This window comes from Leptosomus discolor, chromosome 2 (genome assembly GCF_034619465.1).
Source record: "Leptosomus discolor isolate bLepDis1 chromosome 2, bLepDis1.hap2, whole genome shotgun sequence".
In the NCBI taxonomy this organism is placed as follows: domain Eukaryota; kingdom Metazoa; phylum Chordata; class Aves; order Leptosomiformes; family Leptosomidae; genus Leptosomus; species Leptosomus discolor.
This window is the reverse complement of record NC_141392.1, coordinates 13,047,501-13,064,382: the sequence shown is the minus strand read 5'-3', so window position 1 is coordinate 13,064,382 and position 16,882 is coordinate 13,047,501. Positions and strand designations below refer to the sequence as shown.

Below are 16,882 nucleotides of genomic sequence, written 5' to 3'. Positions count from 1 at the left end.
CTGACATACTTCTTTTATGATTTTTACAAATAATGACTAATTCAGCTTTCCAGTAGGCTTCTGAATTGACTGAGGATTGTTATTCCCATTTTACAGATAGATAGAAAGGCAGGCATGTGTTAGCAAGTGAAAGTAGAAGATCTTTTTGTATTATTCCTTGTGCTGAAAACTATAATAAACTTCAGAAAGTTTGTCAGCTTAGACTGGGGGATTGCCTCTACATGAATAGTGTCATCTTTGAATGTGGCCACTGTGTACATAGAAAATAAGTGAACTCAGGTTGACTGATTTTAGATTTTAGATAATCTAAACAGCTCTAATAGAGCACATTGAAAGAAATGAAGTTGAATGAGTGAAGAGATGGCATTATATAAAGAAAGAATAGTTCTCTTTGCTCTATTTTTCCTTCCACCAAAGTTGTGAGTGCTCTTACATACTAAGAAGCCTGTTTGAGAGGGTTATTCATAAGAAATTGATAGTGCTGTCCAAAAAATTCAACAGGATGTTCCTGATGGTTGTAATCTGCATTAAGCAGCTGTAAATTTTCTGTGATGAAGATTTAGCCATTTCAGTCTGTGTTTTAGAAATGAGCAAAGGAGAGGAATTTTTCCCTGCCTCTTTTTGTCAAAAGATTGAAGAAAATAGGTATTGCAGAGAATAAATATTGACAAGGTATTTCCTTTACCTCAACATATGGTGAATTGTATGTGCAGATTGGAGTAAATACTGTGACATGTCTTGTGGCATATAAAGCAAAACACAGTCAGCCTTGCTTGGGTTTGAATAAAACGTGATGGTGTTACTAAGATTTTTAATCAATTAGGCTGCCCAATTTTGAACAAGAAGACAGTAGCCAAGGTCTTTTCAGTAAAAATACTTGGGAATAGATCATTCATTGCTGTATATTGACACACTTCCACCAATTCTAGTGGATTTATGTGTTCTTCAGCGTTGTCTGAGGAAATGAGCCAAGAATTAGTTCATATAAATGGTTTATTTGTTAAATGTATCTAGAACAGGACGTTGACTGATGAGTAGCTACTTAATAATGCTGTATGAACATTTGTGTGTGGATGGGTCGGGTATAAAAAGTTGTAATCCTTTTACTCTATTCATCAGATAAGTCAACTGTATATTTTGCACGGATTATTTCCATGTGTGAATAGCCTTGTCTGAATTGCTTTTTATTCACCTTAAATATTAAATATTTTGCTTCAGTGGATAACACCTGGATCATATTTCTGTCAATTGAAGTGCTATTTTTAGTGGGGGACAAATCCATAAAAAGAGTTAGGGATTTTTGCCACAGTTAGGTAGAACAGAGGTGTCACCTTTCATATTCTGTCATAGTTTATCTCTGTTAGGGCACTGGCCGAAAAAAAAGGAGATCTGGCTTATTCATCCTAAAGTGACTAACATTCCTACCTCCCACTGCTGAGCAGCGTACTAATCTCTGGGTTCATAAGCAAGAAAGGCGGAACATTGCCTATCTGTCCTGTTGAAACTCTACTACTGTGGGGGAAAAAAGTAAATTATATTTATTGGGGCAGAAGACAGAGCAGGTACTGTTGTAACCCAGGGCTAAAGACACTTCTCGGGTTGGGGTCAGGCAGTGTACGTGTCAGCAGTAAAGGGAGCGAGAGGGGCAGGTCCTGAGTTCTGGGCATTTGTGGATCTGGACATATGTTGTTCATCAGTGCTGATACTCAGCCTAAGCGTCAGAATGTGATCCTGTTTTCTAATACAGCTTAATTTATTGATACTGCAGCAGTTGAACTAGACTGTAACGTGAAGTGACAGCCATAGCATTGCAGTTGGCAATTTTGAGAGGTGATAAGAATTCTTGTTTACACTGTAAAAGTGATAGTTCAGATTTGTCAGCCTCACCCTCATGTGTTACATAAGAGAATAATATACAGTGTTTTATTGCTATTTTCCTAATTATAATAGTTTTATTTCCAGAACTAATTTTTTTTTTTTGCCATTGTGCAGATTACCCCCTGAGAATTTTGCATGTTGATCAATGGCAGGATTTGGTTATATAGGAAAAAACACTTCATACTGTTAATGATAACAGATACAATTAAATTAATACTCTGCTGTCTCCTTTGATGTACAAAGATTTTCCCCATTAATACTGATGGACTTCAGAGTTACAAGCACATGTTGGGAGGGGAGCAAGCCCCCCCAAGTTATATTTTGCTTTTTGTGGAGCTGACTATATCACTTCATGGCTAAATGTAAGGAAAGCTGCTGACAGTTTTGATATATTAAATTATAACTGAGAACTAATTCAAGGATCAAAGATGCTCTTTGGGAGACATCACTTTACTGGTAGGAAAAATCATTACCTTTTTTCCCAGTCTCGTATATTTGTACTGTATGTCTCGGAAATATCATTCCCTACAGTTTCTGAATTTTGATGTTTAATTTAACACAAAGGTCTTTGAGCAGCACAATGGGAGGGGGGCTTCTGCTAGTAAAACCTCAGAGAAGGAAATTGAAATGTACATGTTTTTTCTCATTTATCAAAGAAGTGCAAAAATCTAAACTGGCATTTTATATCAAATGAATTATGAACTGTGTACTTTGTACCTAAGGGAACAACAACTAAATTAGACTTTTGTTAAAAAGAGAGAGAGGGGAAAATAGGCTTTTAATAAAATATATAGTCATTTTTGGTATTTTGTCTGAACCTGACATATGCTGTACTTCGCAGAAGAAAACTAGAGAGTATAGGCTACTTCAAAGGCTATATGCTTTGAATGCCTTAGAATGAATTGAGAAGCATGTTAAGATAACACACAAACCAGAGTTTCTACTTAAGAAGTGTTGTTGCTTTGATATTTTTGTTTTCAGTCTTGTCCAACTCAGGTGAACAGGAAAAGATAGTATGCTTTTTAATAGCTTGAAGATTGGAGCAAAGTAGTAAATGATATTTTTTTTTAACTTCCATTTGTGAGAATATGGATGCTACTGAAAAAGGCTTTCAGGGAGCAAAATTTTAGATGACACTTGGTTGAACTGTAAGAGGTAAATTTTCAAAGAATTATATACTCAGTATTTTAAGGGCATGACTTCCATTGTCTTTAGGTGAACAACATTTCTTGCAAGCAGAGGAGACTCACAGTCTGTAAAGGTAGAGTTTGTAACATTTATGAGATTTTGTAGATTCCCAATTTCTGAATTTGCTTCACGACTTTCTAGTGGGAATATATTTATTTCAGTGCATTGACATAGAAGACATTTTGATATTGTTGTGATAAACACCTACACCTTAGAGAAAATAGGAAATGAGAAGATAAAATTCTGTGGTTTCTTTGACAATGTATTCCCTAATGCACTCCTATGGTTCTTTTTGATACACAAACAAAATATCCAAGTAGTTGCTTTTCTCGTATGTCATATACATATATTTCATAAAGATATCTTTCAGAAGATTAGGTAAGTTAGAATATACAAAAGCTTTCAGAAACCCTGAAAGCTCCTTGCAGACAACAGTGGTGTAAGAACAGCAATTATGGAAATAACATACCATGAACACATCACTAAATCTGAAACACAATGAGACAAGCTATGTTTGTAGCTTTAGTGTTGTTTTATATCAGTACCATCAGGAGACTAGAACCAAAACCAAAGCTGTCATGAGATGTATTAATGATGGCCCGTCTTCAGCCGAGATATCCAAAGGTACTCACACCCAAGGAGGCAGTGCCTTGGTCTTTGCACCCTTGCAATTCCCAGTTATCGGTAAAATCATCCAATCCTTTGATACGTGAGTCTGCTGTGAAGAATGCTTTATTTATTGGTATAAACAATGGGTGGTTTTAGTTAAAAATAAGGTGATTATTTTTCCTCATTTATAACTAAGATTTTACTTTTATTATTCAGCAATACTGATTTTATTTTCTGAATGTTCTCTTTACTTTTAAATCATAATACTATATAGTGTATATTTCAAAACAACATGTAAATGCCGCTGGAAATGTGGCAATGTAAATGCACATTTTTATATTACAGTGAGGGAAGGAGAAGAGGTGGCAGCTTGAGAGCATGCAGTGGTTTGGCAGAGCCACAACAGAGAGCTGTTCCCCTCTCGGCATGCCAGAGAGTCAGACTTTCTGCTTATCCTGTTGGTGGAGGAGATGAGAGTGATGGGGACAACAAGTGTAGCTGGCAAGAGTCACTTCCTTCTTTCTCAATGCTTGCCTCCCATTTTCCCTATAAAAAAGACATTGACAATGAGACAAGGTTTTTTGTGATTACCACATACAGCATAAAGAAGTTATTACCAGCTACGTACTGAATCCAGCTCTGTGTTGCCTGGATTACTAGGAGCAGAAACTTTGAGGAAAGCTCTTTTCCTCCTCTTTCTGCAAACAAGGAAAGAATTTGAGGGGAAAAATGTCTGTTATAGCTTTGGTTCTTTCGTGGCCAAAAGGTAATCCAGTGACCTGGATCTCTCAGATACCTTTGGGACATTCAAGATACAGTAAGACTGCACCACCCACTGTGCCTAGTGGCTCCCTAACCCCAGCTAATCTGTCATCTTGTCAGATCCATTTTCTATATATGGACACTCTCAAGCTTTGATTCCATCAGAAATGGTAGTATTTCACACCATCCTCAATGTACTGCAGAGAAATTTACAGATTAAAAAGAACTACAGGTAATCTTATTGCAGATCTAATTTCTTTGCAAACCATCATCATTCTTCAGTCTGTACGTTTAGGGATATATAAACTGATTTTTCTGTCAAAATGCACATCAACTGGCACCACTTTTTTGGTTTTTGCCAGCAGGGTAGACAGTTCTGTGAGTAACAGTCCTCTGCCACATTTATACTGCAGGAGCGCACATAGTGCTAGCATTTGAACCAGGAGACTTCTTAGTTAATGAGAACATTTCTAATATCTCTTTCTCTAGCATTCAGTTAGGTTACTATATTTTCTCAGTTTCTTTTGCCACACTGAGTGGAGATATAGCAACAATCATTTGCAGAAGCCACGTGCACTTTTTCACGTAGAATGCTGCTTTCTGGTTTTGAATATCCTATGTTATCCTTTTGCTTTCAGTCATAGAATAAAACAATCTTAAAAATTAATTTTCAACAACTTATGCTTCAGACTGAGGCATATGCTTCATGTAGCATCACCACCTCTATGCCTTTTTCTTTGTTCCTTCTTCGTATTCTATGATGTTAGAGTCCCCTTCATTCAATTATTAAGTTAAAAAAGAGTTCATCAGGAAATCATCTCATGTATCTTCTTTCCTCAAAACCCTAAATTGTCTCATTTCCGGTAAAACATTCGTTTAGTCTGATGGGCATTTGAAATCTTTCTTGCAGCAGTTTAATCCCATTACTGTATGTCCTGTTTCCCAGGACACAGAGATTCTGTCTTTGCAAAACTTCTGTGAAGTTGAGGATTCCTATATTTCTATTCCCTTGCTTTTCTAGTATTCTTTAAGCTAGGTTTAAACTTTCTTCCCTGGTCTTTTCCCAACCACGAGTGATATAATTTGCTTTTTTTGTTCCTTTCAGGAAGCCCCTGTTGAGCTAAGAGCTGTTTACTTTCAAACATGAAGTAAAAAGCCTAAAAGCCAGCCTGAAACTTCTTTGAAATTTTACCATGAACATTAAGAAAGAAACATCAATTTAGCCAAATGTCTCCTCACCACCAGTCTACAAGACTCTCACCAGAGATGTTTCCTTCAATGTGGAAGCTAGCGTACCTCCCTCTGGTCATAGCTCTCTGCCTGCAGATATTAATTGTAAGAGAGACTGCAAGATTTTGAAGATGATGTCAAATTCTTTCACCTGCTTCCTTTAAAATAAAAAAAAAAAAAGTACTGAAATTAATCTCTAATGCTGCCTCATGCAGGCAGCTGAAGCTGTTGCATGAAGAGAGACAGGATCTTGTTCCCTCTGCTTTTGCCACACCTGTTCCCCTAGGTAAAAAGAGGCAGATCTGATAGTTTCTCAAAGCTACTTCACAGAGATATTTCATTTTCTAGTAACCAGAGTCACAACTAACCCACAGGAACTGAATGTTTAATTGTGTTTTCTGCATGATTTTGTAATACCAATCCTTATGCTTTTTCCTTAGTATTTTTTAAAAAATGAAGCTTGTGATATGACAGTTATTGACTAGGCATCCTTTTAAAGAGTCTCATGAATAATTAGTTTTATTGGGCAGTTATAAATTCCATCAAATATCTTTATTACAGGTATTAAAATCATTAATCATTCAGCTAATTGCTTATTGGCATTCTTTTGTAGCTTTTAGAGTTTAACAAAGTTCTTGCTGAGTAACATGGATAAACTTCTCTCTAGCATAAGGAAGAAAGGCAGGCTACTTCTTATATACAGGTAACGGTGACAAATCTGGAAGACATTTTTATAGTGTTGACCTCAGTAAAATATAACTCTTAGGAAAGGGGCATCTCTTACATATATTTTTATTTGAGATCCATATCCAGATTGCAGATGTTGAGGTGGTATATGAAGAAAAGTTCGTTAAAAGGAGGGGGAGGTCTGATTTTTTGTTTTTCACTAGAGCAGTATTAATGAGGAATAAGTAAGCCTGCTCTGGGATTTCAAAAGACAATTGTCTTAAACTTCAGATCTGCAGGTAATGGAGTAAATCCTGACCTGATTTTCAGGGCCCTGCTTAAATTATACTCTGCAGCTTGGAATACCAAATAGTGCAAGTGGAGGGAAATTTGCAGTTAGAGCTTACACACTCAATCCAGATAAAGGTAAATTTTAGATTTTTTTGAACTTCTTACTTTCATTTTTCTGAGTGATACTGTGCCTTACAAGTAACATTAAAGATTAAATAAAATTGAAAATATTTACGAAGCAAATCCTTTGCAAATGAAATTACTATTGCAGCAGAGATAGATGTATAAAACAATATAGATCATGAAGAAAGAACAAGCCTATTTCTGTACCCTGTTTATGTTATACTTCTGAAAAGAAAATTTCACTAACATGAGGTGCGGACAGATTTGGATTTACTGGGAAGTTTACGGAGGCTTTAAGCTACTCCTACATGTCTCTCTATTTGCTTTTTCCCATAGTGCAGCTTCCTTTCTTCCCAAGCCCCATGTGCCAGAGAGAGCCAAGCAGGAAGGCCACCATTTACCTTTCACATTGTGTGTTCCGAAGTGCAGAGATGTGTGTTGAATAAGGGGTGCATTGTCCCTGGTATGTGTATTATTAGATGGAGACATATCTGTAACGGAAGTTATATATCAGTGAAATTATAAAATTAAAAAAAAATAATCCAAGAATACTCTATGCATTCTTTAGGCATTGAGTAGGTGGAAAACAACATGGTTGAACATACATATTGAATGAAAAATCAGGAACAACTGCATGTATTTGCTATACACTGATTAGGAAAGACAACTGGAAAAAGAGGGTTAAAAATCAAACTGGAGTAAACTTCAGTGAACCTGTGAAGATAAGAAACAAAAAAAGCAATCTTCTGCTTTGCCAATAGATAAAGGTTTATAACTAGCATGCCCTTCTAGTGATGACATCTGGCCCAGCATCATGGCTTGTATTTCGGTTAAATGAAACAAAAGCACATGCTCATGTTGAGAATTATGGAGAGTGCAATGATTGGAATTATTTGGACTGACCAAACAACTAGATAACAGGCATACCTGGGAGAATCAGAAGAAACAAATATCAGTGTGTAGAACATATTGCTATAAAAAGTGCCGTAATGAGATGATCTCAGTGTGGGCACCTAAAATAGAAAATGAATCAGGAGTATCTAAACAACCACTGCAATGAGATAAAGAAATGGGGTTTGTGAATTGAACCTGGAAAAGGGTGAGAATAGGTATGACTGAGAGAGACATTCATCTAAAGGCAGTCTGACTGAAACTTTTCCTTGCTGTTATGGCACAAAGTGTGGCGAGCCTATTTTCCCCCTCTGTAGTTAAATACTTGCAGTTATCATTTGCATTCATGTATATGAAAAAATTTTCAGTAAGATACAAATGCATCATCTGTGCTAAATATTTTGCATATGCAGGTGCGGCAAATTGTAGAGTTAGATTTCTTCTTACATTACTTCCAGCTGCCTATCTGCAGGTATTATGATACAGCAGGGCCAGTATATCTGATCACTGTTAAAAGTGGTGTCACTTCACTTCGAAGTTGGTGTGAGCTTACAATGATTTGATAGCTATCAAATTGAGCTCTACTGCCCTTTCTTCCTCTTATTAAATATTAATAGTGCAGACATTTTTATAACTACATAATAATTTATTGTCTTAATGGTAAATAACTTTTTGTAGTCCTATTCAAAGTCTTCTACTTTCAGAAAACTTAAATTTTGGATATATCCTTATGATGAACGTAATGAATACTTCTCAGAAATTTAGGTTTCCAACATGGAGTAAATGTTTAAGCGCAATCATTTAACACAATGCTTGCTGCCCTAAAATAAAGAAATACTTACAAAGCTGTCTCCTACTGCATATGTTGTTTTAAGATAAGGAAACTGAGGCAATAAGTTGACACGCTTTTCGGAGACTGCTTAGCACATTAGTGGCCGAGCAGGGATCAGATCTTTCTTGACTCATCTGCATGTACCTAAGTATCTGGAATACAGTATATCATTGTCAGCTTGAAACAGTCATCAGTTTTTATTATTTTGTGGGGCTGTTTATTAATTCTTTGATTAGAATTGACATCTGATTAAATATTTTATTCTGCCTTTGTAGTCTCTTCATATACAAAGCATGACTTTCTGCCCTGCTAAGTGAGGATTTAGTGGGCTGGATGTTGATTCAGTAGGTTGCAAGTGGAGTGGTTGCCCCCTGAGGGTCATATTAAAGCTTGAGGGGAGCTTTTTGAGCAACATTGCATCTTAGAGACAATATATCAAGCTGATAGATACATGGCTCTTCTGTTGAGAAATTTGCAGTAGAATTATTGCTGGTTGCCAGTTATTACTTGTGTAGTAAGGAGTCTCTTGGGAATATGGGTCGGATAAAAAGGGTTAAGCTGAGGGAAATGTTACACTGAAGACCTTGGTGATGAGGAGTGTTTGAAATAGTCAAAGGATGTTTTGTGTGCAATTTAGAATTACCATTTTGAGGAGGAAGTGCTCTGTAGTTTTAATGATCAAAGTGTGATTAGCTTAATAGAGCACCCTTCTCATTATGACTCAGCAGAGACTTGACAATGTATTTGTTGTACCCTCCTGCCCCCTGCCCCATTCCTTTGGAAGCGCAGACCTGAGGACACTCGCTAGTGCATAGCTTGTGAGCTACAGGAAGTCTTTCAGATTAAATAAATTTCCTGTATATTCTAACACGTTGGTTTGAAAGTAGTGGGCTTGGCTTGTTCTACAGGTCAGTCGACTTTCATAGAAGAGATTTGTCCAAATTTTCTACTCTCCCCTATGCTGTGCTTTTGTTGGTAGAAGAGATTTGAACATTTAGCTGAGATTACCTACGCCATTAAAATAACATCCACACTGTGAACTGTTATTGACATTTAGACAGCTACATCTTTGTTTTTTGATGAACATTCCTGTATCGCTATAATAACCACCACTATACATACATAAGGCTTAATCAGAGCTTTTACTTTGTAGATCTCGGAGAGCTTTACAAAGAAGGATAAGTATTATTATCTCCATTTAACAGATTGAGAAATGAAAGACAAAGGTGAAGTGATGTGTCCTGACAGAACTGGAAATAAATTTAATGCTTTTGCCTCCTCGGTTGCTCTCACTGTCTCCTCAATAACAATGTGAACTTTGGCTTCCTGGCCAAATTACAGCTCAGCTAATTAGGTTCATTTCTAGGTGGAACTTTTTTTTTTTCTGTAGAATTTCTGTGTGCACTTAAACAACTGGTGCATTTTAAGCTACAGACAGTTCAGTTTTGTATGAGGTAGTACCCTGCTTTGAAGGGATATTGAGTCTTTCTGTTACTGTCAGCTTGTGAAAACACTTTAAAACCCTCTAATAAAAGTTTTTACATTAATTGTGTCATCTTTCTCATGCTGGCTGAGCTCGCCTCCTAACAACTTCAGGAATCATTTTATAAAGGGATGCCAAAATAATTAAGGATTTTCTGCAAGTACTGTACTTTACATCCATAAGATTTAACCCCTCTTATTGCACAACTTAACTCCAACATTAGTTCTGTTGCTGCTAAACAAAACAATGTTAAAATATATGTTCTCCATTTTACTCTGAGAGTGAAATATAATTCACCTACAGAGGCATTTCTTTTGCAGATGTTTGTTTGTGATGGCGCAGCCATCTTCTTTCCTCTGAGTTGAGGTGCTCACAAGCTCTTGAAGGCGAGGCCTTGAGGGTGTTAGCAAGGGTTTTGCAGACCATGAATTACCTTTCTCAGACAGCTCCTAGTTTTGGAAACAGGAATACTTAGTTTTCTTGGGGTTTACTGAAGCCTTATTGCCTAGGCCTAGATAACAGCAGCAGGAGAGAGCATGAAAAGGAAGCCAGGATGGCTCAAGCCCCAAAATTTTATGTTGTCTTTTTCATGGTAACAAGGAGGAGGAGAAGGGAGTGAGGAAAGGTGGAGATCCTGTTCCACTTCATTCTTGTCCTGAAAGAAACAGGAAGGTTGCAGGGCTAGGGGGCAATTCTCAGAAGTAAAATACTTGGTAATAACTCAGGTACCCCAGCAGCTAGCTTTTAGTAAAAAATTCTTGTGAGAACTGGCAGACCTTGAACTTATGGGAGCGGGAACAAGTCTTTATATTGAAGCAAGACATGTCTTATGCCTTTCTACGTAACACAGTTTGGAGCTGGAGCTGAAGAATTTTGAAGTTCCCCAGTCATAAGTATGTACAACCAGAGTAAAAGTGTCAGATGCTAGTTCACATATCTCTGTATGTATATGTCAGTATGAATAAAAGCTATTGTATATGACTGATGACTATTTTTTTTTTTTTTCACAGCCAATGCCATCCTTTCATCTGTTTCAGGGAGAGAATGATTCAGTGTATCACAAAGTCTGTTTCTTTCCTCTTAGTTACCACCTCAGATACAGGTGGTAAATGAAAATCATGGAACTTAATGTAAAATACTATTTGCTCATCTTACAACTTATGCCTTGAGGCTTACAACTACACCTTAAATGTTTTTTTCCAATAGAGAGAAGGAAGAAAATAACAGCAACAAAAAAATTCTGTTGGAAAAACCAAAGAAAGAAGCAAATGGTAACTACTGGACCATGAAAAGCAAAACTATTATACAAGGGTTTAAATGACAAAGGCAGTAACTTTCCAGTGTTTTAACTCTCTGGAAAAGAGCTACAGAGCTCTGGCTACAGACATGCATTATACATAAAAGTTCCAGATGTGTTTATATACAGAAAGTTTCTTCAACAGATTGTTTTCTTCTTAAAGAAAAAACAAAGCCACAAACTCAAGGGTGCAAATTGGCATAGTTCTTTTTACTGCATGCAGTGAAATTTGCAGCACTTAAAGGTCATTGGTGGTATTACTGGCACATTTTGATCTGCAGTTCCTGGACTTCATAAAAATTAATTTCCTTAGCAAAACAGTGGGCTAGATTCTGAGACTTCAGTGAATCTATTTTGATGTCTACCTATAGACTTTTTTTCCCCTTAGAATTTCTGCTGTTTTCTTTTAGAATTATTATGAATTTATAAGGGTTGAGAATGTATCTGAACGATAAAAAATCTGATCTATTTTACTCTTGCTGGGTAACATTTCTGTGAGCATTTCTTTAACTTCTCAGGGTGGCAGAGCCGGGCAGAAGGAGAAGTAGATAATATTTGAACAGGTGGTAGAGAATATGTTGCTTCTGAATTACTTTTGGTGTTTGGAGGTTTGCTTTTAGCAAAATGATGTTCATGTAACTGTATTGGAAAGAAGAAAATTAAGAAATAGCATTGTCCAGTAGTGAAAATGTTAAACTAAATGGACCATGTTAACATTGCTGTTGATCCTGAGGAACAGTTTTTCCAGTATATGGAGCATTTTGTTTCCACCCAGCATATGTTCTCTATGGTTTTCTCTGCTCTAATTCATCCATGTTTTTCGACAGCTCCAGATGGCGTGATGCCTCCAAGGCTTTCATCTGCCACTCCGACCAGTCTTCAGGTTGTCTGGTCTACACCAGTTCGCAACAACGCCCCAGGCGCGCCCAGCTACAGACTCCAGATGCGGCGGAGGCATTCTGCTGGTGACATTTTAGAGTATGCAGACCATAGCAAGCCCACCATCAACTGCTGAGCAAGAAAAGTCCCATTATCTTGAATATGGCTCACCTTTAGGGTGGCTAGTTTTGTTACAAGACATGTAATGTTTTAGGCTTTCTTTAGGTGCTGGAATGTTTAATGATGTAACTCATGCTGCTTTTCTTTGCAGTTTGCTTTCCAACCCTACTGCTTCCTTACAACACAGGGTCGGAGATCTTCAACCATACACTGAGTATGAGATGAGAGTGGTTGCCTCCAATGGTTATGGCAATGCTTATAGCAACTGGACTTCAATGACAACAGCAGAGGACAGTAAGCAGTCCAATTCTATTTAACTCCCTTTATCAGAAAATATAATTAACAATTCAGCTGCCATTGCACAGCATTTCTTTTCATTATCTAGCTTTCTCAGTTAAATAGCAATAATGTGTATTACTTCCTGAATATTAACTTGCAGTAATAACTCCTAAGTATATGTTGTCTTAGATTTTCATAATCCATGAATATTTAAATGTATATTTTGTGAAGTAGTATCTTATGTCTTTATATAAAATCCCTCCATGCATATGTGTTCGTATACAGTTAGTTTAAGACACACTGGTAAGTACAGCTTTGTAAGCAGTATTCCTTTATATTCAGGGACTTGATTCTGGTTTCAGTCATATCAGAGAAAATAAGATGAAGGCAATAGTGTATGACAGTTGTCTTATCTCTGTGTTGAGAGTACCTAAGCTGTACTACAGCTGAACAGAACTTTTCATTCCCTGGTCTGATCTACTGGTCTGAAAATGTGTTTGTCATTGCCAGGCCCATCACTTTCTTCATTAATAGTTCTATTCTCTGCAGACTCACTCCACGTAATTGTTCAACAGTCCCTTGATTTAACAAACAGGTATCAGCATATAGGTGCAGCCATTTAGTTGGCAGGGTGGGATTTTACACCTGATACAACACATAAGTAGAAACATTTGAAAAATACTTGAGCTTCTTGTGCATAATACATATATGAAATACATAATTTCCAGCTTTTTTTAAGAAACTGAGCTATTATCCTGCTACATAATCAGAGAAAGCTATCTAATAGCACACTTTTTGGAAAAATCTGTTGTTTTCAAATATATTCCTTGCATCTTTTTTTTTTTTTTTTATTCAGTAGTGGATGACCCCATTGTACCAAATTTTAGAGAAATTAAGTATTTTCTAAGAAGATTTTTCCTGTTATATCTTGTTTAACAAGAAAGTCAGTCATTCTGACCAGGAAAAGGTAGGGGTGGGGTAAGGTGTTTTATTGCTGCAGTCATTACTGTCGCTTTCTCTGCCCTCACACAGAAGTGCCCTGTGGTCTTACTCTATTTTACACTGATACAAGATCTGCATTTCAGACTGTAAATTTGACCTGATGCTCATATGAAATTGTTGTAGCAAATATTCAGTGCTGGTGACTCCACTTCATTTTAGTCCCTTCTCTAAATGGATAGCTGTCTGTCTTCAGAAAACACCCCGAAGAAAACATCTGTTCCCACAATTGTAAAACATTTTTCTTTGAAGCTGAGCAAATAATTCACAGCAGGAATTTATCTGGTAAATCCATTTAAGGTCCAAAGGTATAAATGCTTCTATGAACACGTTATGTGTAAGTAATTACCTAATACAAATAAGTTCTGAACTTGGTCTTTACATACTGGAGATGTGTTATCTACCTGTGAAAGTCTTGACTGAGATTCAATTCTTTATTGTAATTGTTTGTTACCAGAAGTGGGTACAATATTATTAAAGTTGTCTACATTCATGGTCTAACTCAACCAGTCTCCTATGACTGTTTCGTTCAAATTGCAATGATTATTTAGCTCTGGTCAGATAGTTCACATAGTGTTGTTTCTTTTTAGATAGGAGGAGCACAGAATTGCATTTAAAAGGCATCACTTGTTAATATATGTAATTTTTTTTTTTTTTTTTTCCTGCAAAGTAGTAGGTGTAGAATTTTAAAATTATCTTTTGGGGAGTTAGGGATAGGGCAGAAGGCCTGCACAGGACATGTATTCCTACATAGTCTTCTTGAACATATATGTAGAAATTACCTGCTGTGTAGAACTTTGATGGTCTTTGTGCACTATCATGAAATGCTACCCTCTGCAAAACCTGGCTGCAAAAATGCCTTAAGTTAGTATGGAAGGTTGCCAAAGGAAACTTAAGAACAAGAAAAGAAAAATATAATGCCTCTGCCAGTGTTTACACAATTAAAATATCTTCAGATTAACAAACAACTCACCTCTTCAGCTATGATGCTGCATCTTGTTCCTTAGGTTAAAACAAACTTCCGTAGTTCAGTCATAAAATCCACGTCTCTAAGAGGAAAATTATTTTCCTTAAAATGTTCTCTCCCATTTCATTGATACTGCTATACAATGCATGCTGATGTGTCCCCAGTATCCAACAGCCTTTGTAATTTACAAAAAAAAAACAACCCAGCTTTCAGTGGTGACAAAGGACTCTGCTTTTGGTGTCATTGTGGAGGGCTGCCATCTGTGAAAGGATATTCAACTCAATTGCTTAAGACTGAATGATTGTCATTGGGTATAAGCAGTATTTCTGTCAAGGTTTCAATATGTTTCTTATAAAACTGCCTATACTGACAGCTTGTTGCAGAAGTACACTTAATTCCTGGCCCTGCTAACCAATAGACTTTGATTTTTTAAAGTACAGTTTGACAGTAGAAATTTCCCATATCTCTTACTCTGTGGAAGTATATGTGTGTACACATGTTCTTATTGAATTTTATGCAGTGAATATACGTCTTTTTTGTTTCACCAAAGCATAAAATATCTATAGGAATAAAATATATGCATGTGTGTGTGTTTATGTGCACATACACCTACCTGATCGCAATAGATGTAAGTCAACGCATGCACTTTTAAAGTCAATAGAGTTCTACTAATACAAGCTGATGATTTCACAATATATCTGCATATTATATCTTATTTATGATAAATATTTAGTAAACTAGGAGGATTTAGGAATGATTAAGAAAAAAATTAGCAAATGCTGCCATAAAATATCTATTGTATCTGATAATAAAATGTCTTAATATACAGCTTAGTAGGTTTGGGGTATTTTTTAATGCAAGAAAAAATGCTGTAAATAATTTTCAAATACTTCCATTTACATGAGTGTGGCACTAGTAACTGATTCCATGCATTTTTTAGTCTAACCTGCCCATGCCAGATAATAATAGTGTACATATCCTATGAATATTTTAAAACCTGCTATACATATGTTAATAAAAGATGTTTGTTCCAGTGATCTTAGTCAGTATAGCATCAGACTATTTACTGCCAGACAAATAAAAACAGTTGATGAAATTTCTGCATTAGATCTTGCTTTTAGTAACTTGAATGTAAATTTAAGATAACTGTCTTGCAATCAGTGTAATCACCACTGGACTGAAAGGTCAGTATGTACCATTGAACCAAGAGCAGAATTTCGTACATGGCATTCAGAAATAAAATTAAATTTTCTGAATACAAAAAAGAAGTTATCAGTGAAGTTTTCCGTTTTGTTAGGGCAAGTCCTTGAGCTGTCTAAGAAGGAAGCTGTAAAGGAGTTGCTTATAGTTACATGAAGCTGGCCCAGTGGCATCTACTGCATTCTTATGGTATAGCCTTACGATTTGCAAAATTGTATTGGCTGGTAGCAATCCAACGGTGTAATTTTGAGCAGAACGATAGATCTCAAACAAGAAAGGTGCTTCTTCTAGTGCTTGAGAAAATCCATCTTGATTTGGACAAGTTTTAAGCTAGCAAAATTGCTGCTTCAGAGAAAAGCTACTTGTTCCTTTCTTTTCTTTTGAATGTCCCAGAAACTGTCTGCAGCCCAACAGGTTGCATACAGCAGGGCACCTCAGTCGCCAGCACGTACTCTGTGTTGGCTGCATTTCAGTTCTGTGGGTCAGTGTACAATTCCAGTATGGGGAGCTCCTACTGAAGCCATTTTATAAGTGACTGGCTTGCAGTAGTTGAGAGAAAAGGTTTTGCAAGTTGCCTATAAGGCAGTCCAATTTTTTTATTTTTCAGTTCTTACATAAATGAACATAAGTGACTGCAAGTCCATCTCTTTTATGTATGAAGAAATTATAGGCCAGCCCAGTGTTTATTCACAATAAGTAATGTCAAAAGTGCACAGTAGTCACTTGAGTTCATTACGTATGGAAGTTGCTAGATAAAAAACAAAAATCAGTTAAAAAAAGAAAAAGAGATCTCCTGCAATGTATTAGCTGAGCTATTTCTTGACAAAACAGGGAAGTGTTATTGCTATGATATAGAGAGCTATGGTGTGTCCTCTGGCAGGTTTACCACAAAGCTTTGGTTCCAGGATGAGGAGGCCTATTCTTTTAAAGCTTCCTTGTGTAAACAATAGAGAGAGGCAATTCTCAGCTTTTGGAAGCTCTTTCTTTGCTGATTATATTTGTGGCCTGAGAAGACAAGTCTCCTACTTTAGCTCAGGTAGGTCCATATAATTTAGGCATATAAACGAATCCACAGTTAGCTGATGTGAGTGTGGTCACCTGTGCTCAAGAAAGATAAATGGGAACAGAAGCAAGAGAAGACAAAACGTGGTGAGGTGATTAAGGGAGGAGAAAGTCGTGTGAAATACG

At 36.6% G+C, this 16,882-nt stretch overlaps 1 protein-coding gene across 1 annotated transcript in view; it reads left to right on the top strand.

The window, feature by feature from the left end:
- Window positions 1-16,882, top strand: part of USH2A (usherin) — a 395,830-nt gene that overhangs the window by 245,136 nt on the left and 133,812 nt on the right. The window contains exons 38-39 of the mRNA XM_086460628.1: window positions 12,078-12,228; window positions 12,401-12,543. Of these exons, the coding sequence (XP_086316754.1) occupies window positions 12,078-12,228; window positions 12,401-12,543 (294 nt within the window). The remainder of the gene's footprint in view (window positions 1-12,077; window positions 12,229-12,400; window positions 12,544-16,882) is intronic.